Source organism: Antechinus flavipes, chromosome 5 (genome assembly GCF_016432865.1).
Source record: "Antechinus flavipes isolate AdamAnt ecotype Samford, QLD, Australia chromosome 5, AdamAnt_v2, whole genome shotgun sequence".
NCBI lineage: Eukaryota > Metazoa > Chordata > Mammalia > Dasyuromorphia > Dasyuridae > Antechinus > Antechinus flavipes.
Window position 1 is genome coordinate 121,827,742 of NC_067402.1, and position 21,753 is coordinate 121,849,494.

Sequence of the window (21,753 nt, forward strand, 5' to 3'; positions counted from 1 at the left end):
TTCACATTTCCATCACCTTCTTTGATCATTTTTAGTGGTCATTTCTAGTAGCTGTGATATTCTGGGTCTCATTCCTATACAGCAACACTGGTAAAATTTTAGAATTGAAAAGATGGACCTTTGTTGGTCAGCAATCTAGCTTTCTCTTCTTTTTTTTTCTGGATATAATTCATTTTTCCATCAGTATTTCCATCCCAGATATACATGCTATTTGACAAATTCTATAGAGTATTCATGCAGGGATATATTTATATGTTGCTAATAGTAATTCTTCATCCATTTGGTCTTTCCTGTGTGGATGCACAGGTGAAACTTTTCAGTGATTATACAACTTTTTCCAGATGTTCTGTAATGTCCTGGGATTTGGTGCAATAAGTACAGCATCATCTGCTAGTTGGCTGGGTTGGAATCTGTGCTAATGGCAGAAATTCTCAGATTTGGAAATTTCCCATGGTGACATAATAACAGATCTTTTTCATATTCATACACAGAGAAGTCATGAATATTTTAATGTATAAATATAGATATATCCAAATCAATTTCTTATTTCACAGTTCTATCATAAAATGATGTTTTAGTCATTACAAGCCGAATATTTTCTTTATTTATACTCATTAGAGATGATTTTGAATTTTGTTTTATTAAAAATTTCTAAACATTTTTCACTGTAATATAATTTTTCAGGGAAAACTTGCATTGAATATGGAAACTAAAAGTTATCTCCAAGTAGGGGATGAATTACAAAAGAAATTAATTTGATCTCAGGAAAGAAGCTGCCTCTGGGCCAGTTTTCCAATTAAGTAGGCATTAAGAGGTTAAAATAGTTGAATGTTCTTATCAATCCCTGCCAACATAAACATCTTCATATCCATCATGACTTCTGGCAAGACTGTTCTATCTTAATAAAATGTTCCTTTGTCACTGTAGTTAAAAACTAGAATTCTAGGCTGGAGCTTTTATATTCATGAGACAAATTAGATGGTTACAAACAGAATGTTATTTGCACTAATATAGTGATATTGATGGAAATATAAATGAAAGAAGAATTTGCATTTCTGTCACATGGTATGATTTACAAAGCACATTCTCCACATAAAAGCTTTTCACAAAAATGTTTTGTTCTTATTCTTGGACAGAACTCAGAAGCTGGAAGATATCGGACACGGAAGGACCACATGATGTGCAAACTAATGTGTTTGTCCGTCACTTACTCTTCTACCATTGGAGGGCTGACCACTATCACAGGCACGTCCACCAACTTGATCTTTGCTGAACATTTCAATTCGTAAGTAGAGTATGAGTTTATGACTCTATATATAGAAAGTTCCTGACTTATAAAAAGCCAACTAATGACTTGTAAATACAAATGTGTATCTTTGAATTCTAAATCTAAATCGATTACCCTTCCTAATTCAGAAATGGGAAGTGATTTGTCTGGGACCTTATTTTATATGAATAGTTACCAAGTTACAACTTTAACTTCAACATTACAATTTTAAAATTGGTTAGCTAAAGTAGCATTATTATTATTCTACTTCAGGATTATTATTCCCACTATTATTATTAGACTGAGACTTTGGTACCTTGGCCAGTGGCAATGTATAGTAAATCTGGGAAGGGGATCAAAATTCCCCAGGGATATCTATTGGGTTATATGAAAGTCAGAGGTCTAAACCAGATTAAGATTAGAACTGAATGTCCAGATTAGTGATTCAGAAGGATAATGAAAACTTCTGAATTCAAAATAATATATGGCAGACTATAAGTAGAATGCAAATAGTTTTCAACAAGATTTCTAATTACTTCCAAGATGGCTATTTGCTCAAACTAGAATTGGGCAGATAATTGATACAAGTCCAAGTGTCACCAAGTTGGAAGAAGTTCAAGTGTATATTTAATCAAAATTCTGGCAGGAATGTCAGGGTACAGTCTTGGGAAAATAGGAATTCAGGTATAGAAAATTCAGCTTTTTTGGGGGAATAGGAAAAAAAGCAGGGACTCAGCAACTGATAAACTTAACAACAACACGTAGTTACTGAATGAAAAACTCAGAGGAGAAATTAAATACAACAAAGATGAAGACAAAGTACTATGCCCTCAAGGACTTTATATTCAGGAAGAGTAGTATGGAAAATGTGTGGAAAGGTGTGCTGGATTTTGAGTCAGAAGACTTGAGTTCAAATCCTAGTTCTGCCACTTACTATTCATGTTACCTTTATTTCATCACTTAATTTCCTCATTTATAAAAGGGAAGAAGGAAAACAGATTGTTCTAAGGTCCCTAACAGCTTTAAATCTAAGTGGCAAATATACAATCAAGAGAATAAAAAATAACATATAAAAGTACTTGAGAAGTACATTGTGAGAATTCAAAAAAAAGGAAGAATGACTTCTAACCTGGGATGAACAGGGAAAGTTACCTGAATGAAGAGACCTCTGAAGTGAGCCTTGAGAGATAGGTAGGCATTGAAATGGCAGAAATGCAAGGTAGAATATTTCAGGAAGCAATTTAAGGAAAGGTGGTTAAAGTGGCATTGGGTAGGTGAAGATAATGTTGACTAAATAGAGTAAGATTACAAGCATTTTATTGACAAAGGAATTGGACTTAGTGAAAAGAACAACAATTTTGGAGGCGAGAATTCAGTCTCAGAACCTGGGCGTTACTGTCTGTAATATCTTAGGTTACTTAACCTCTTTGCAATTTGATTTCCCTGATCTGTAAAGTGAGATGGTGGGACTAGATGGCCTCTGAGATCCATATTAGGCTACTAGTAAAAGCTTTAAATTAGCTAGAGCTAAAGATACTAGATTGGGTTTTCTAAAGAAAAGAACAGTCCAGAAATTACCCTAACCATGGGGGTTTGTCAAAAGGCCAAAGGTCACTACAAAGATGAGAATATTGGGGGTAGAAATGAAACCTTTAGAATTCTATAGTGTTTCTTTCTTTGCTATTTTTACTTTTGCTAAAAAGGATAATGTACAGCTTAAAATAAAAAATTCTCTTGTAACATATAAAAAGGCTAAAAACTAAAATGAGAAAAGCCAACTAATTCTAGAAATAAGAGAAATGGTGTTATTCTACATTAATGCAGAGAGAAATCATGAGGTAGGCGCTTACTTTGGGAGACTTGGGCTGGAATCTTGCCTCAGAGTAGTTTGGTTAACCATTGTAGGTCACTTAAATCTCTCAGAGCCTCAATTTCCTCATTTGTAAAATGAAGAAAATATTTACACTGCATATCTAGCAAACTTTCAAGTGCCATGTGAATGTTGAGTTATTTTTATGCTTTTTAGTTATATGAATATTTGTTATAACTTTTAAAAATCTATCCATATCACAATATATTATCAATTATCAAAATATTATCAATCATCAACATATAATTCCATGGCAACTGTTGATTCAAATATTTTTAGCTTCAAGAAGAAAAGTTGTAGGAGCTTCAAACAATGACAAGAAAAGTGAAATTCTTGTTTTGTCTACTGAAGATCGGAATTGGATGGTGATTTCCCTTTATTCCAAAGCAACTGCTATCTCACTATCTTATCCTCTTGACATTGCTTAGAATCTTTTCCAGCAATATCAATGCTCATTTTGTGGGTTTTCATTTTGAATGTCCTATGTCTCCAGAGGATCCATATGGTTTTTCCATGTTCAGATGTAATGTCTGCCTCTCTCATTTACATTTAGTAATTAAAAAAAAAAAAAAAGACAATTGTTTAAAAAGAATGAAAAATGGGAGAGATTAGCCAACTCATTCCTGACATAAGAACCAGATAGAGGAATCTATAGCTTCCCTTTGGACTCAAAGTGGCTACCAATTTACTCAGATTCAACATAGTTGGTATGTACTTCACTCATTCAACAAATGCTTATTGAAAATGGCACATAAATGGTAAAGTAGAAGGAATATAGAGCTTGTAATCAGGAAGACATGAATGAAAATGCTACTTTAGACTCTAGCTCTGTCACCTTAAGTTCCCTTAACTATTCTTCTATTAGATATTCTTATCTATAAAATAAGGGAGTTGGTCTCAATGGACTGCAAAGTTCCTTTCATTTAAAAACTATGATCCTATGATCTACTAAATCAATTACATTTAAAGTGGAAATCAAGAAATATTAGGCAAGGAGCATTCAGAACTTCATAATCTAGTCGGGGATTTGGATGGGGAGGTCTCTTCTTCTCCCCCCCTCTTCTTTGTAGATAAACTCTCTGCTTAAATTAATGATTAGCTATCTCACAGAAACCATAATATCCATGGGAACTAGAGAAAATCTGACAGTATCTTATTTATTTAATCTTTATAGTAGATGAAAATTGCTTTGTGAACAGGTCAAATACAAATGCAAATAATATATTATATTAAGTCTCAGATAGGCTACTTGTTTTGTTATGATAACCCTGACAATTCACTGGGAGGGAGAGAAAACATATTTTAACATGAAATTTTCTTTGATAGATCCAGCCCAGGGGGGGAAATGACTTTACCTATGGATGAGAAGATCAGTGTATAACTGGTTAAACTAAACCATAGTCATTGGTTTTGTATCCTGTCTGTTGATATATAACTAGGAAATCAGTATGGACAGCTCCATTTCTGTATAACATTAATAGGATTGAACTGAGTTTATTGAAAAAGTCTTATAAGTTCTCTCCATAGGTTCCAGTTTTGTGAAGGCAGAACCATTTAGCAATATTTTCATTTGTATTGTTTGAGGATATTAGTTATCTCACTTCTGGGAAGCTTAAATTTTTTTAGAAAGTTATAAAATAGGTGAGAATCTGGAAAGATACTGTTATATATAGAAAGCATGGATCTGATGTTTACTATGTGTGTGATTGTAGACAAGTTTTCTCATCTATAAAATCAGGATATTGGTTAAGATGGTTTCTAAATTTTCTTCTAGAAGACTATTGCCATAGTGTAGGAAAAGGTGACAACAATCTAATGTAGAGAGGTTTATCTTTTGATAATAAGAAGAGGATATTCTCCATATCTGAATCTTATCCTACAGGTTCATTTTGTTATTAGAACTAAACTAATAAAAGAAAAAAGAGACTATTAGGAAGAAGCATTGCTTATAACTCTGAATATTCAATATCTCTAAAAAAGACATTCATCAAGCAAGTAAGGCATTAGGTTAAGAATAGAAATACCAATGCAGACATAATTTTAAAAGTTACTTTCCATTGATGATTTTTTTTTTTTTGCCAATTTGTGGACTTTGTGATATCCACAAGTACAAAAAACATTGGAGAGCAGTGATTATATCAACATTTGAATTGTTACTCAATCATTTCAGTCATGTCCTACTCTATTTCAGTCATGTCTGCTCTATTTTTCTTGGCAAAGGTACTGGAGTGGTTTGACATTTCCTTCTCCAGCTTCTTTTACAGATGAGGAAACTGTAGCAAATAGAGCTAAGTCACCTGTCTAGGGTCATTAGCAGCATGTAAAGGTCTGAGATTGGATTTGAGTTCAGGACTTCTGTCTTCAGGTCAAGCACTCTGTCCACTGTACTATCTACCTTGAAGCCCATAAAACAGTTGGGTATTTATATATTAGCAATGCATTATGTTCTTTATATATCAAATAAGACCATTTTGATTCATAAAACTGGAGTTCAGTTTTAAGAATTATCCAAATGAAAATCCACCAAGTACAGGGTAAATTGATAAAATGTGTGTGTTTATTTAGAGGTCCATATTTAGAGGTCCCAGGGAAATATTCTTGAGGTATCTATGCCTCTCCTAATTATATCTATATCTAAATCCCTATTTGTGTGAATATATATATATTATATGTGTAATATAATATATAATAATATAATATAATATATATAACATATATTAGTATCATGAAGACAGACCTTTGAAACAGCAGAATAACAAAGCTAGGAAGTCTCTTTGGCCCAGAAATATTCAACACACACATTAATCAACAGGATGGTAATCGGTATGGACATGTGCTTATAGTGAACCAAAGAGCCAGAATCTACCATCAAGCTGGAAAATTCCATGATCACATACTTCTTAAGGATCATTTCCTGGGATTTGGTTGGTATTAAAGTCCCTCATCATTTTAATGTCAGCCTGAAAGTTGTGACAGCCAAGCTGTTATTCCAGACTTCCTCTGAAAGAGATTATTTTCTTGGCTTCAAAATAGAAAAGCCCCTTTTAGAAAGCACTGCCCTGGACCATTGGTTCAGTTATATTGCATGTCAAATCATATATATCATGTACACAGTGATATACAGTGAATATTCTTTCTTATTATGGAAAAAAATGAGCAATATGTTTGTCCCCAGCACCAAGTTTATAATGAGAGCCTATAACTATTCATGAATCTTATTATTTATTTTGGATAAACAGATTATAATTTGTTAATGAAGTGAAATTTGTAGTGTTGAACTTGGGACCCAGAATGGGAACTCATTTCTAAGAACCAGAACTCACATTTATTAATGTAATCTGTTCTTTTCTGTTTCTCAAATCTGGGATGAAAGAGAAAGGGGAAAGAAGAAAAACCATTCTCAGTTTAGTTTTCCCAGGCTTTTTATCCTTTTTTGATTGATATCCATGAAGGTCATGGTTCTGATAGATAGATAAGAATAACCTTGTAGTGTAGCTTATAGATTGATATCAAGGTAGAATCTACAAATGTAAAGAAGGAAGGAGGAAAGAAAGAAGGGAAAGGGGAAGGATGAGATAAAGGAAGCTGTATTTAGGGATATAGATGTACACAAAAGGAGCATTGTTATGCAATTCTGTAAAATGAACAAAAATAATAGACTTAGTTTTTAATCCAATTCCAGTAAATTCCAATAAATCCTTTGGAATCAAACCAGTTTTTCTTTTCTTTTTTTTCCCCTACATCTCCTCCCCTCAATTAAAAGTTAGAGTACATTCCTGCTTCTGTACCTTACTATTGAATGGAAGTGACTTTAGTTTTCTAGAGTTTATAGCTAAATATAAGGTCTGAGAGATCTATTCAATATTTTAATTGTGGATTTGGCAAATTGTATGTCTATTAATCAAGGACTGATACAGAGATTTATATACTATCACCAGCTTCGATATAGAGTTGTGGTATATAAGATAACCAATTTCAAAGTCAAGAAACCCTGGGGATTCAAGTCCCTCTTCTGTCAAATACTGACTGTGTGACCTTAGACATGTGTCTTCTTTTTATGCTCTGAGTGACCTGATCAACCAAATTTGCTTTTAGAAGTGGGAGTTTTCTTACTGAGTTCCCTATACCAGTAGAAGCACAGCTCTACTTTTAAATAGAAAACAAAAAGTTGCACCATTATAATAAGAGGATAGTAAATATTTTTACTACAGTAATGTTTGAACATTGTCTGTTGCAGAGAGGAAGGGTCAAAAATCATAGATAATTGACATTTCCAAGTAAGATAAATGATGCAAACACACACACACACACACACACACACACACACACAAATTATTTTTAAACATTCTTTTCTTTTTAAATTTTGAGTTCCAAATTTCTCCCTCCTACTGCTTTCCTACCCACTGAGAAGGCAAGCAATATGATATTAATTATACATGTAAAATCATGCAAAATATATTTCATATTAACCATACTTTTAAAAAAAACAAGAAAAGTAATGTAAGAAAATGATTCTTCAGTTCACATTAAAAGTTCTCTCTCTGCAGGTAGAGAGTGATTTTTTCATCATGAGTCCTTTGGAATTGTCTTGGATCATCGTATTGATCAGAGCAGTCAAGTGTTTCTCACAGTTGATCATCCTTACAAATTGCTGCTACTGTGCACAATAATATCCCAGTTTTCATTTCACTCATATAGGTCTGATCATGTTTTTCTGAAACCACTCCCCTCATCATTTCTCACAGTATAATATACTCTATCATAATCATATGTCACAGCTTATTTAGTCATTCCCCAATTGATGAGTATCCTTTTCTTTTGATTTCTTTGTGACAGATTTAGGACTGATATCACTGGGAAAAAATTTTTTATAAACTTTTGAGTTTAATGTCAAATTGTTCTCCAGAATGGTGGGATCAGTTTACTACTCTACCATCTGTTCATTAATGTAGAAATATTTAGTAGAAAAATTAGTTTCTAATTCTTTACCTTTAGCTTTCAAGGTCTTTGTAGGGACCAGCCTATAAGAGATGAAAGGATATTGAAAGTAAATAAGATCTTGGACTCTTAGATGTTCCTGCATATAACTATAGTGAATGACTTTAAATTTACAGTTAAAGGCCTTCATAAAAAAAGGGTTATATAGGCTTATATAGTACATGGGACAGTGAGGTAGCATAATGGATTGAGTGCTAGTTTGAGATCAGGGAAGACTCATCTCCCTAAATTCAAGTATAGTCTGACCTTTACTACCTGTGTGACCTAAAGCACATAACTTTGCCTCAGTTTCCTCATCTGTAAAGTGAGCTCGAGAAGGAAATGGCAAAGTCACTCCAATATCTTTTATAAAACAACCCCAAATGGGATCACAAAGAGTCAGACATGACTGAAAAATGTCTGAATAAATGCATATGCAAACACATGCAGGTATATGTATGTTTTTGTATATTGTGATATATATATATATGTGTGTGTGTGTCTGTTTATCAGTGTCTGTGTATATCAGTACACATATACATATGTTTTTATGAATCTATATACACAATATAGATATATCTATCTATCAACCTATACTGGTATGTATATATAATATCTATGTTCCCCTCCTTATTCATTTTGTAGAAAAATAAAAGAAAGACTTTTATTTGTAGAACAATGCAAGTTGCTGCTGTGGACATATGAGGATAAAGAAGGAGGATGGGAATAGAACTACTCAGGATCCATTTGTAACTAAAATTGAACTAGATGTTTGTTGTTTCATGAGAACAATATCTAATATGAATAAGTTCTCAATCTCCTCTCAACTGCTTTATTTCCTTCACATATTCATTTTTAGTTCCAACACATAGTGGCAACTATTCTCATAGTCTTAGGTACAAACACAAAAGTGAAATCCTATAAAATCCAGATTTTACTGAGGCACAACAATAATTTTGTAGCTGGTTGTTCTCAGTGATGGTCCAAGAGACAAGAGGACCTCCCCTATCAACAGAGGGGAAAATGGTAGGCCGGATGTCTACTTAATCCTTGAAGTTTCATATTTGTTTGTGTTATGATGTTAATTTTGCTTATGACTTTTTTTTTTTTTTAATAGGCGCTATCCAGACTGTCGCTGCATCAATTTTGGATCTTGGTTTTTGCTTTCCTTTCCTGCTGCAATTATTCTTCTATTCTTGTCCTGGATTTGGCTTCAGTGGCTTTTCCTTGGTTTTAAGTAAGTTAATGTTTGCTATTCATGGCATAACTAAAAGTAAATTAATCACCTACAAACCATGTACACATGTAAGTATGCACAGGGATGTTGCTTTAACACTATTAACTATATTTTGATCTAAGTTTAGTTAATCTCAAACCTTATTTTATGGAATATTTTTTATTAAAATAGCCAAATATCCTATTTATATGCTGTCTTTATAAAGCAATCTTACAGTATTACCATTTATTAAAGTGAGGTTCTAGTATTCATATACTTTGTCTTGACATTATAAAACTAGACTTGCTGTTAATTCAAAAAATTAAAACATTTTTATTCTATTTTTTATATGAGAATTTAATTTATCAGATATCATATTTTACATTTCTGGAAAAGTAAGTTGGAAATAGTCTGTGCTGGGTCCACCTCCCACTTGGCATTTTACTTCAATAGAAAAAGAAATGGGTATATATTACTTATAGATAAGATAGGATGGTTAATTATGATCAGGATCACAGCATGCTATGGTTTTAAAGGGATCTCAGAGGCTATTTGGCCCAACCTATTTTTAAGCAAGAATACTTTAAACAACATGTTTAACAGATAGTCATCTAGTCTACTTGAAGACTTCCTCACTTCCATTGAGGGAGGAACTCACTACTTCCCCAAATAGGCCAATCTATATCAATAAAGAACTATCTTATGCTATAATTTCTGGGGAAAATTTTTTTTAAAGTAATCCAACATCAAATAAATTGAGTTCAACACAGGAAAAACTTCAAACTGTCTTAGATAGATCAAATGATTTCCCTGTTTAATATATCACAAGGAATGGTTTTTCAGAAAAACCTAAGATATAAACATAATTTTTAGCAAAAGAAAAAAAAAAGTACCCACACTTACATATCCAAATCCAAAAGGGAATGTTATAAATTATTTTTAAGGAGATTAACATAAAATTCATTTTGAGAATAGTGTTGTATTGAAATTATTTCAAGGCTCTTTAATAAAACATTTGATATCCTAAACAAGTAAAGTAGGAACTAGATTATAGAGGCAGCAACATTTTTTGCTAACAGGCTTGGGATGTGTTCACAAAGGCCTTGGCACAATGCAGCCCCTTGCCCAGATTTTCATAGCCTGCCTGCCTGCTGATATTGCTCTTTCCCTCCTCCCTTTCCTGGGTTCTTTCCGGAGCTGCCAGTTTCTATCAGAGCGTGGGGGATAGCGCTAGAAAAATTAAAAATGTATTTGTCCAGATTGTGTACACAGTGTGTGGCAACCTCCCCCAAGGAAGCCAATGTGTGGCGTGTCACTGAGATCAGCAGGTGAGCAGCAGCAGGGAAAGGACATCTGCATACTAAATGGCTCTATTGGAAATCTGGTTCTTTGGTGAGCCTAAATAATTTCATATTAAGTGCTGCAAGAGGGAGAGGGGACAAGAACTCCAATTCAGGAGTGAATATATCTTACTTAAGAACCACAGTAGTTTCCTCTATTCTTTAAGGCAACTGACAACTTTACAAATTTTGAATGCAATTAGTGTTATTTAAAAACAATGTAGGGCAAGGAGGAGAAATTAAGAGCTAAAGGGCAAATGTATTGAAATGTGTTCACTGTGATGGAATTAAAAAAAAAGTCCCATGAAGTACATAAATTAGTTAAAGCCCATAAATCACAATCAGTGACATGTTTAAACTGTTCCCCTCACTGTCTGCTATTGGTTAGATGCTGCACAGTTTCATTCTTAAGCTAATTTTTCAGTGTCCTTTTCAGCCCACCAGGGTACACACCTCCAGAGGCAAAAGATCGAAAAACAGAAATCATAAGCTGGCTCTTTTGGCAGGGTACCATACATTCTGATTAGTGGGCTGGCTGTTAACACAGTTAACTCACCCATTATAAATGACCCAAACATATTTGGGAAGGGAGTCCCATTCATCAGTGCCACTGAAGTTTTTTAAATGGAGAGGTTGATGTATTGTCATTTGCTTCATCAGTTCCTTTGTGAAGGCATTAACCTTCGTTTTCAGGAGAGCCAATCTGGTTTTTGACTTAACTCTGTATAGTCCCAGAATCAAGCAGCATATTCCAGCTAGTATTAGGGTAACTATTCATAGGAAGGATGCTTGTTGTTTTTCAGCTGTATTTTTACTGCAGTGTTATGGATATCAAAGTGACATTTATCATTAAGTTGTCCTTTCAAAATGGTCTATGGATTGTTTTTTAGTGATATTAGCATTTCTCATATGACAATGTATAAGTTTTTGTTACTAACTTAATGTCACTCAATATATTTGTGATTTGATAGACATGGGTACTCCATGAAATAATAAAAATCACTACTTGTTTATCATTAAGTTGTCCTTTCAAAATGATCTAGGGATTGTTTTCTAGTGATATTAGCATTTTTCACATGACAATGTATAAGTTTTTGTTACAGACAACGTCACTCTTTTAATATATTTGTGATTTGATAGACATCAGTACTCCATGAAATAATAAAAATCACTAGTTATTCATATCTTTTCATCTTGAGCAGCCTTTCTCTAATTCCTCCATAAATCCTCCACAAAAAGACTCATCCAGAGGCCTTCCTCTAGGTCTCTCAGTATTATGTAGATACCAATAGAATATAAGGGTTATCAGTTGATTATCTCTGTTATGCCATGTGAAAGACTCATCTTGCTGATGATGTGCTATGTAAGCATTACTTACAATAATAAGCATTCAACATTTAAATGGTTTATCAAATTCAATTCCATTGTTAGTTCTGTCCTTTGATGGTAGTTTAAAGGTTTTTTTTTTTTTTTTTTTTCCTGCGGGGGTAATATGTTAGAAATTAGAAGGGGTATAGAGTAAGTGATCTCTTTATTCTCTGGCCTTCTGATCATTGTTTCATCAACCATCTTGCCCCACAAAACACATTATTATTAGGGACAAAATGGGGTAGGAGCTAAGACTAAGAGGTACTATGATTGAGACCCCAAAGAATGAGATGTTTTGAAAAGAAGTACAATATAAAATTTTTAATTTTTGTATAGTTAAACTTTTTTCAACTAGCAAGTATTTTTATTAGTTCTTTCCATTAACCAACCCAATAATCTATATAATCCAGCAAAATAAATTGCTATATTAGCCATGTCTGAAAATATATGAAAATCTTTCTGTTGGAAGGTGAGTGGTATATTTTATCTACATTATTTTGGACTTGTGCTTTATCATTATGTTCATCATAGTTCTTAAGTTTTTCAATATTGCTTTTCTTCATAATATAGCTATTACTGTGTAAATTGTTCTCCTACTTATGTTTGTTCTATACAATTTCATAAAAGTTCCTCCTATTTCTCCTCTCTTTGTCCATTTTATCATTGCTTATGGCATAATAATGTTCCATTGAATTCACACACTACAATTTGCTGAGCTATTCCCAAATTGAAAGATTCTCCTTTAGTTTCCCATTTTGGATAAACAAAAAGTGTACCAAAAAATCTCTGCCCTTGAGGACTTTACTGTCATCCTGTAATGGTAAGACATATGGACAAGCAAACAGTTAGGGACAAGGAAATCCATAATAAAATGCTGAATTAGAAAACTAGGAAGTATAGAACAAGTTGCTCATTGTTCAAAAAAATAATTTTAAAAAAGAAAATCCTTTACAGTGAAGAGGGAAGATTTCACAAAGGAACTAGAGCTGAAAGTGGACCTTAAAAATTGAGAAGTAGACAGATGAGTGGGAGGAGGACACAAACTTCTTTCTATCAATAACAGGGCAGTTGAGTCTTATTTTATAAAGCTTACATAGTTATTTTCAGATGAGAGAAGTGTGGGTAAAAGAATGCTATACTCTTGTTTATTGGTGCTTTAAAATATCATAATTCTTTAATTCCAGTCTAAAAGAAATGTTCAAATGTGGCAAGAACAAAACAGTAAAAGAAGAAGCCTGTGAAAATGTTATTAAAGAAGAGTATCAAAAACTTGGACCAATGAGGTAATTGCTTATATAGCAAGAAAGAAAAGAAACTTATGGCATGTATACATGCATGCAAGGATGTATTTTTTCTATGTACTTAAGACACATATAGAAACCCCTCCCCCCTTTAACCAGAGGTTTATAAACTTTTCTAAAACAAACTATATTTCAATATAATTGATTACTTCTTATCCAAAGTATTTTCTTTTACATAACTTAAAAACATTCTAAGGAGTTCACAGGTTTCACTAGAATACCAAAGAGTTCATGGCAGAATAAAACTAATGTTGAATCCTGGGATGGAAGAATGGCCTTGGAATCATGGATATTTTGGGAAATCACAACCTTTCAGTGATTCTCTAAGACTATGTTAGCAAAGCAGTTCTCCAACTTTTTTGTCTCAGGACATCCTTTAAGTTATTGAGGACCTGTCCCCATAAAACTTTTATTTTACATGAGTGATGTATTTATATATCTATAGCAATAACTATAGATATATAGATCCTTATCATGCTGGAAATCATCTGGGTCATGCTAGAAAGTCAAGCCTAGAGTCAGGAGGACTCCTTTCTTAGTTCAAATCTGGTCTCAGTCACTTTATCTGTGTGACTCTGGGCAAGTAACTTAATCCTGTTAATCTCAGTTTTCTCATCTGTAAAATGAAGAAAATGGTAAATAACTCCAGTATTTCTGCCAAGAAAATCCCAAAGAGATTGATATGAATGAAAATGACTTAACAGTAATATATATTAAATATTAAAACATTTTAGTATTATTTTGAAAATAGATTCCTACAAAAGATTTCAGGGAACCCCAAGAGATTCCTGGACCATACTTTGAGAACCATTGAGCTATAGCAATTTTTCCATTCTGCCTTGGTAGAGGGTATTGCTATTTAGGAGTTTCTAAAACCAGTGAAATCATAGATCATAAACAAAAGATGAACTGATAATGTGTTGATTATGTTCACACAACCTGTTATGTTCAACAAATATTTATTAAGCACTTACCATGAGGAAGCACTTTCAGATAAAGTCTGTGGTCTTATGGGGTTTGCATTCTAGAGTATTAACCATGCTACAACATGGACTTGGATTTTGTCACAATAGGTTTCAAGAAATTATAACCTTGGTCCTCTTCTCCATAATGGCCCTGTTATGGTTTACCCGAGATCCTGGCTTTCTTCCTGGTTGGTCCTCACTTTTTCCACAGTAAGTGGCCCTCTGTCAAATTGTCTTAATTTCTCTTTACTTTTCTTCTGCAGACATCTGTAATTGAAAAAAAAATCATTGTGTAATCACCTACAAAATGAGAGTATAATTGGGTTAATTGTTCTCTAATGCACATTCTAGTTCTGATATTCTGGGTTCTACTCCAAATTCTTTTGAAATCACCACATGAATTTATCCAAACTCTTTGTGGTTTTAGTTCCTATGGAACAATTGGAATCTCAGAGTTTAAAGGAACCTCAGAGATCACCTAGTTCAAACCTCACTTAGAGCATAAATCCCATTGATTAGTACCAAATAATTACTTATTACTTATCAATAAGTCAACAAGCATTTCTTGAAGTGTTGCTATGTATGGCCAGGCACTGTGTTAAGTGGTATAGGTATAAAGAATTTAAGTGACTCATATAAATAGCACAGAGAATGGACAAAGTATAAGTGGGTTATAATTTGCATAATAGAAGGGCATACCCAGATTGAGAACTTAAATTCATTTAAATAAAGCATCACATGATGATAGTTGTGATGATCAAATGAGAATTTACCTCTAGTGCTTTGTAAACCTTTTCTATGTGAATGTCAGTGCACTTTTTCTTTGCCCCCTCTTTTTTTAATGGTAGGATGTTACAGTGGAAATGGTGAATTTGAATTCAGAATCAAACTGGGAACTTTTTCTCTGTCACTTATTTTTATGATTTTATTTTTTTATTTTATCTTATTATTATTACTATTTTTGTTGAAGCAATTGGGATTGAGTGACTTGCCCAGCATCAAACAGCTAGAAATATTAAATGTCTGAGGTCAGATTTGAATTCTGGAACTCCTGGCTTTAGAGCTGGTGCTCTATTTACTGTGCCATCTAGCTGGCCCAATTTTATGATTTTAGACAAATAATTTGATCTCTAGGCTACAGTATCCTTATCTTTAAGTTGAGGAATTTAAAGTCATATAGACCCTTTACCTATGGGTGATCCTAAGATCCCCATTTTAAAGCGAAGGAAATAGATAAGAGAAGGGAAGTGACTTATTCAATGCCATACAACTTGGATTCAAGCACCTTCCTGATGTCAGAATATGATCTTGTCCCAGACCAGGGATTAGCAAATAATGGCCTGCATATGTGGGCTGTTCAAAGACAAATGGCAGGCTGGATTGAGACCACAAGCTTGCTGACCCATGTGTTAAGACCATTGATCTAGGAGAGCAGTATAAATAGAGACAGGTAAAAAAGAAAAAGTCAAGAATACAAAATAATTTGTAAATGAAGATGAACTCAAATCAATTTTGTGACTCAAATAAAATTCCTGCAAACCTTGTATGGTTTGGTATCTATTTGTAACATATTAAAACAACACTTTCTATATAAACCATTATAGGAAATAATGGTAGCTTTATATGTGTATCTGTGTGTACACACATATAAACATATTATAAAAAAAGGTAATTTCATTACGTGTGATTATGAAAATATGACATACCTTTTCTCTATTTGGAATTTGGATCTATTCATAGGTTATCCAAATACCATGTCTTATTGGCTACCTCCTAGTGTTTTCATCCCATCTGTTTGGACCTGGTTAGAAAGCAATGTGTCACTTCATATTAAACAAAATGAGGTTACAGGGAAGCTTAGGCTATCTTGGCAAAATATAGAAGCAGCAATTACAACTGAAATAAAAGAAACCCAGCACGACTATTGCTGTAGATGCTGGTATCTTCAATAGAATGACTCACTCCATGATGACTTTTTGCTCGGTCAGTAAAGAAAATAAATTTGTTTTCAAGCAAGTCAGACTCATTTTAGATAAGGTATTATAGTGAAAAAGAAAATGCTTTATCTGGATGATTATGATTTTCAGGTAGATACTGAGGATTGCCATGTTATGAGATAGTCAAATAATATCTCTCCCTCTTTTTTCCTCACCTTCTCTATGTGTATACACATACATATATGGTTTGAGCCTTTGATTACACCTATGTAGATAACTCTCACTATGTAAAGCCTCTCCACTGGCAAATTATAGTCATGTAGATTTATCTAGGACATTAAGGAGTTATTCAATTTGCTTTTGGTCAAGGGTTAATATATATTAGAAGCAAGATTTTTAAACCCATATTCTCCTTATTTAAAGGAGAAAAAAATTGGTCAAATTTCTACAATACTATATTGTTTCCCTAACCTTTATTTAATTAGATACATACTATGTTTGTATTGTATTAGACTTCTCAAGGAAGCAGCATGGAAAGGTATTGACTTTGGGAGATAAGCTCTATACACATGACTTGCTAATCTGTAGCTTTCTAGTTTTCAAAGAGTTGAAGGTCTTTGGAGATTGCCATACAGTTGACTGCCAAATGGTTCTAAAGACATCTGGTTTTAGGTTTACCCTCTTAAAACATCTTTTAGAGCTAAAAGCACTGCAGATGTCATCTAGTTCAAACTATTTATTTTCTAGAGAGAGGAAGTTAGCCCAAGGTGGGATGTGGTTTTTCCCAAGGTCATATGAGTAGTGTGTCAGACAGGATTTTGAATCTAGCTTCACTTGACTATAGACACAATGGTCACTCCATTATACAAACTGTTTTTCTCTTTTATTTTTATTACAGCCGTATAAAATAACCCAAATTGTATGTCACAGATTCATAAATTTTGAGATAGAAAGAACCACAGTAGCCATCTAGAACTATCCCCTCATTTTACAGATGAGTTGACATGGAGGAAGATTAAATGACTTACTCATAGTCACAAGTATTAAGTAATACATGAACTTCAATTAAGTCCAAATTCAGTGCACTTTTTATAAGGGTAAATGAATTTCTATGAGTTAATAGAAACACAGAGAGCTTCTGCTTCTAACTCACTGAACTTGTTGACACCTAGGTTACTAGAGGTCCCTATAATATTGAAATCACCAATTGAAACCAAAAATAAATAAACCAGTCATCAGTTGAAATGATTCAACTATGCTCATTATAAGACTGGAGATTTATTTTGAAGAGGAGGCTATTTTCAGTGCCTATAAAAAACATTTGTATTTTGTTCCCACTGGAGTCTGGCATAAATGAAGATAGGTGTGAGTTGTAAAACATGTTGCTAGGCCTTGTCTATACTTGCTCCAACTTCGATCTGCTTACAATATAATTAAGAATTGATGGCAATAAATCAAAGGAAAAACTTTTCAGTTGTGTAATTCAAGACTGAAATTTGACATGTACATATTCACTCTCATAAGAGTATCACCATTTGTCCCTAATGTGCTTGCCCACAGGTTCTGAGTACCTGAAAACTGCTTTTCTCCTAGTGTGTAGAATATGGATGTGTATGAACTGTGTCATTCAGAGTTCCCTTCCACCATATCTCTGAATGACTCTCTCCTGAATGCTGGTATAGCTACATAGAAGGGTTGGAGTGGGAAAAGAAACTAGAACCCAAAGCTAAAAATAATTCCAGCTGAAAGCACCAGGAAAGCATGCTAGCCTTATTATTTACCCTTTCCACACCACCACTAATATCACTAATATAGAGACAAGCTTCCAAGTGTTGGACTGTACATTGATTATAGTTTCTCTCTCTCTCTTTCTCTCTCTCTCTCTCTCTCTCTCTCTCTCTCTCTCTCTCTCTCTCTGTTGTTTCTAGCTATTTTCCTTCATATACAGGCACTAAAATACAGTGTTTACACCCCCTCACATCATGGTACTAATTTTCTGAATCAAAACATACTCAGTGCAGAATAGCAAACAGATTGAGGAGATAGATTTTGCACTGTCATGTTATACAATGGATCCTAAAATATTGACAGTACCAGGAATTTGGGGACATACTTAAAGCTACAGGTAGATGCCTTCCTCAGACACCTTCCTCCTCCAGATCTCTGTCTTTCATCAATGTGGAGAACTTTCAGTGTAGAAACTCCCTTTACTGATGCAGGCTGATTTTAAAATGAGAAGTTAGAAGATGTGTCATTGGCACACAGCTACAATATATCAGAAGCAAGACTTGAATCCTATGTATTGAGACTGCAACAAAGACTGGTACACTAACATTAAGCAATAATTCTGAGATTTTGAGATGTCCATTTGTATGCAAATGATTTTGGGGGACTTAAATGATGTTCATTTTTATGATTTTTTTTTCCATAAAATAAGTCACAAATAGCTTCCCATTACTTATAAGATGGTTCATTTAGTATTTTGTTCCTGTAACTTTTGAACACTATTTAATACATTATTTATTTTCCTTAGGTACTCAAGGTTTATTACAGATGCAACTGTTGCCTTAACCATAGGCATTTTTTTCTTCTTGATTCCAGTCAAGAAGTTGACTAAAACTACACCTACTGGAGAAATCAGCTGAGTATTATTTAAAATTCTGGGTTATATCAGTTTCATATTTGTGGATAACCTAATCCATTTTGTCAAAACAATAAAAACAGGCAGGCCCAACAATCTCAGTAGACACACAAAGTTGTAGTGTAAACAGAGGTATATCTGTATGTATGTGTACTCTTGTGTGTGTGTGTAAAAAGAAATGAAATGAAGGAAAAAAAACAGAAACCAAGGTAAAGGTTTAAATATTAAAAACCTACAGATATATGGAGAAGGGGCATAGGAGTTTAGGGGGAAAAGGAGTAATTTAGGGCTTTTTATAAATTAGAAATATGTGTATACATGATATACATATACCTTTTCAGTATAACATTTTTACACATGTATTGCTCAAATATTTTTAAAATAGCTTGTTATGCCTTTCTTTTTATGGCACTCATTTCTACTAATTAAACTCCTTCACTTTCCACCACACATATTGAACCTTCCTTTGTAGCATGTGACAGGGAAGGAGACACATTTCATCATCTCTTATCTGAGATCAAAACTGATCACTCCAAATTCAGTTCCATTGAAAGGTTTTCTTTTTTAAAAGATGGCCATTCCATATATATTTTATATGGATATTCCAGTCATATAAATAAATAGTTTCCTGGCTCCCGTGGTTGCTAAAAAGTGTACATTAGGCACTTGCTGGATGAATCAATGAGTGTGAATTGATAAGGATTCCTGGACTGGTATAAACATGGGAATCTTCAGAGAATATGAAAACTTCAGCTTAGAGGCATCTCCATCAGCAGTACAATCCAAAAGCATTTTGCTGTTTGATATTCTAGTGGTGGCCAGTAAGCCATGTTCATGGACAGTGATCAGAGTAGTTATTAGAATTATGAATGAAGAAGAAACTGAGATTTATTATTAAGTGAAGGAGTAGGGAAAGAACAGGACTATCAAGGTCAAGGATATATATATATTTCTCTTGTCTGGTACTAAGTGGGTGATTGGGAAAGAGCAGAAACAGTTGTTGTTAGCTTTGTGATAACTTTGTGATTAACAAGATCCCTTGTTAAATATTAATTTATCAAAGAGAAGTCCTAATCCACCCCACGTAGTAAGTTATTTTGGAGTTATATTTTTAGGTCTGGGGTTCTCAATCAGGTTGGTGGAGCCACCAAAAGCTACTGTCATGTCTCCTTTCTCAGGCTCACAGACATTTCCTGTTTTCACAAACTACTAAAGTAATTCCTTTCTCATGGGGAGTGAAGTAACTACTCAGGGGGCTTTGGTAGGGAAGATATCTTCCTGATGAAATATATTATTCTTGTGTTAGCATAGCCCCTCCAATACAACCTCAAACACTTTGATCAATCCTCATCTCTAATATAAAATCAGTTTTGCTTATCTTTTTCTCATCCTTAATCTTTTCTCTTTGGGAAATTAAAAAATTAAATCTGTGGGGAATTCTTAAATGACTATATTAAGCTTATATTAAGTAATCCCTACAATGAGGTTATTATCATTATCATAGGTTGCAGGGGAACCAGTATCATGTCATCTGCACTCTTGGGTGAGATCCTTCTTATAAATGTCTAAGGTACATATTTCTTATAAGGGAAGAGGTCTCTCAGAATTGAAAAGGAACCACATTCATGAATAGTAATGCTCTTTATAGTATCCCCAACAAGTAGTTAATGAGTTTCCAATGGAAGCTTCCAGCAAAAGGGGATTTGCTACCTCTCAACTGAGTTCATTCCATATTTGGATAGATCAAACTTTTATGATTTTTCTCTAATGTTGAGCTAAGACCTGCCTGTCACCTGACCTCTTGATTCTAGTTCTAACATCTGGGAAAGAAGCAAAACAAGCCTATTCAAATACTTAATTAACATGTCTCACTTAGTCTTACCTTAGTGGTGCCTCTTACTTCCACTATCTCATCTCACAATTACAAGGAATTTCCAAATTTTATCATTCCTTCATTCTCTTTTCTATCCACTCACAGAACCACCATTCTAGTAAAAAGTTATGAAAAGTCAAATCATTTTTCCTGCCAAATCCCTGACTGATATCCAGAACAGTTAGACCAATTAACATCTCTACTTAATGTTTCTTTTGTCCCCCTTTTCAACAGGAACTATCTCTTCATCACATTTCTCACATCACTGTTGATATTTGATGCAAAACATAGGACTTTAAATTTATCCCTATTAAATTTCCACATCTTACATTCAACTCAGCTGAGTAGTATAGTTTCATTTTTAGTCCATGGTCTGTTATTATCCCATTGATCTTAAGTCATGGTACCATTGCTAACTTTTTTTCTTTCCTTAGTATGCTCAAACTTTTGTTTCTCTGGCTTTTCATATTCATGACTTTGTTCTTAAAGGACTATGCTACTATTTTGATTTCATTCTCAGTTTCCCATCCTTGCTTCCATTTTCTGTATGTTTCTTTAAAAATTTAAATTCATCAGTGAAATCCCTGGACATTTGTAATTGATTCTTTAAATAATATTTCCCCTACTCTCTGCTTCTAATTCATTATCATCATTGGTATTTAGCTTATTTATTTTTAAAGGATTTCATTTTCTTTTAAGTCTTCCTTTCCTTTTGAATTGACTTCTCCCATTGAATTTTTGACCACGGGATCTAATCTATTCCTCTATCTCGTGGCTCTAAAATTATCTCTCTTAAAATCTAGAATGCCATCCAAAATATGAAATTTAACCATCGCCCTTTCCCCTGATCAACCTCCTTATTTACCATAGTCTCTGAAATGATCTAGTTGCTTTCTCTCAAGATGTCTATCATTTGTTCAGCAATTGATTCCTCATATTTGGTCAGAAGGATTTCCTCATTCACCAGAATACAGTAGGATTTGTTACTGTTTAAACAG

At 33.6% G+C, this 21,753-nt stretch overlaps 1 protein-coding gene across 1 annotated transcript in view; it reads left to right on the forward strand.

The window, feature by feature from the left end:
• SLC13A1 (solute carrier family 13 member 1) overlaps positions 1-21,753 on the forward strand; it is an 82,322-nt gene that overhangs the window by 52,592 nt on the left and 7,977 nt on the right. Inside the window, exons 7-11 of the mRNA XM_052001207.1 lie at positions 1,137-1,285; positions 9,232-9,351; positions 13,223-13,321; positions 14,413-14,514; positions 18,775-18,881. Of these exons, the coding sequence (XP_051857167.1) occupies positions 1,137-1,285; positions 9,232-9,351; positions 13,223-13,321; positions 14,413-14,514; positions 18,775-18,881 (577 nt within the window). The remainder of the gene's footprint in view (positions 1-1,136; positions 1,286-9,231; positions 9,352-13,222; positions 13,322-14,412; positions 14,515-18,774; positions 18,882-21,753) is intronic.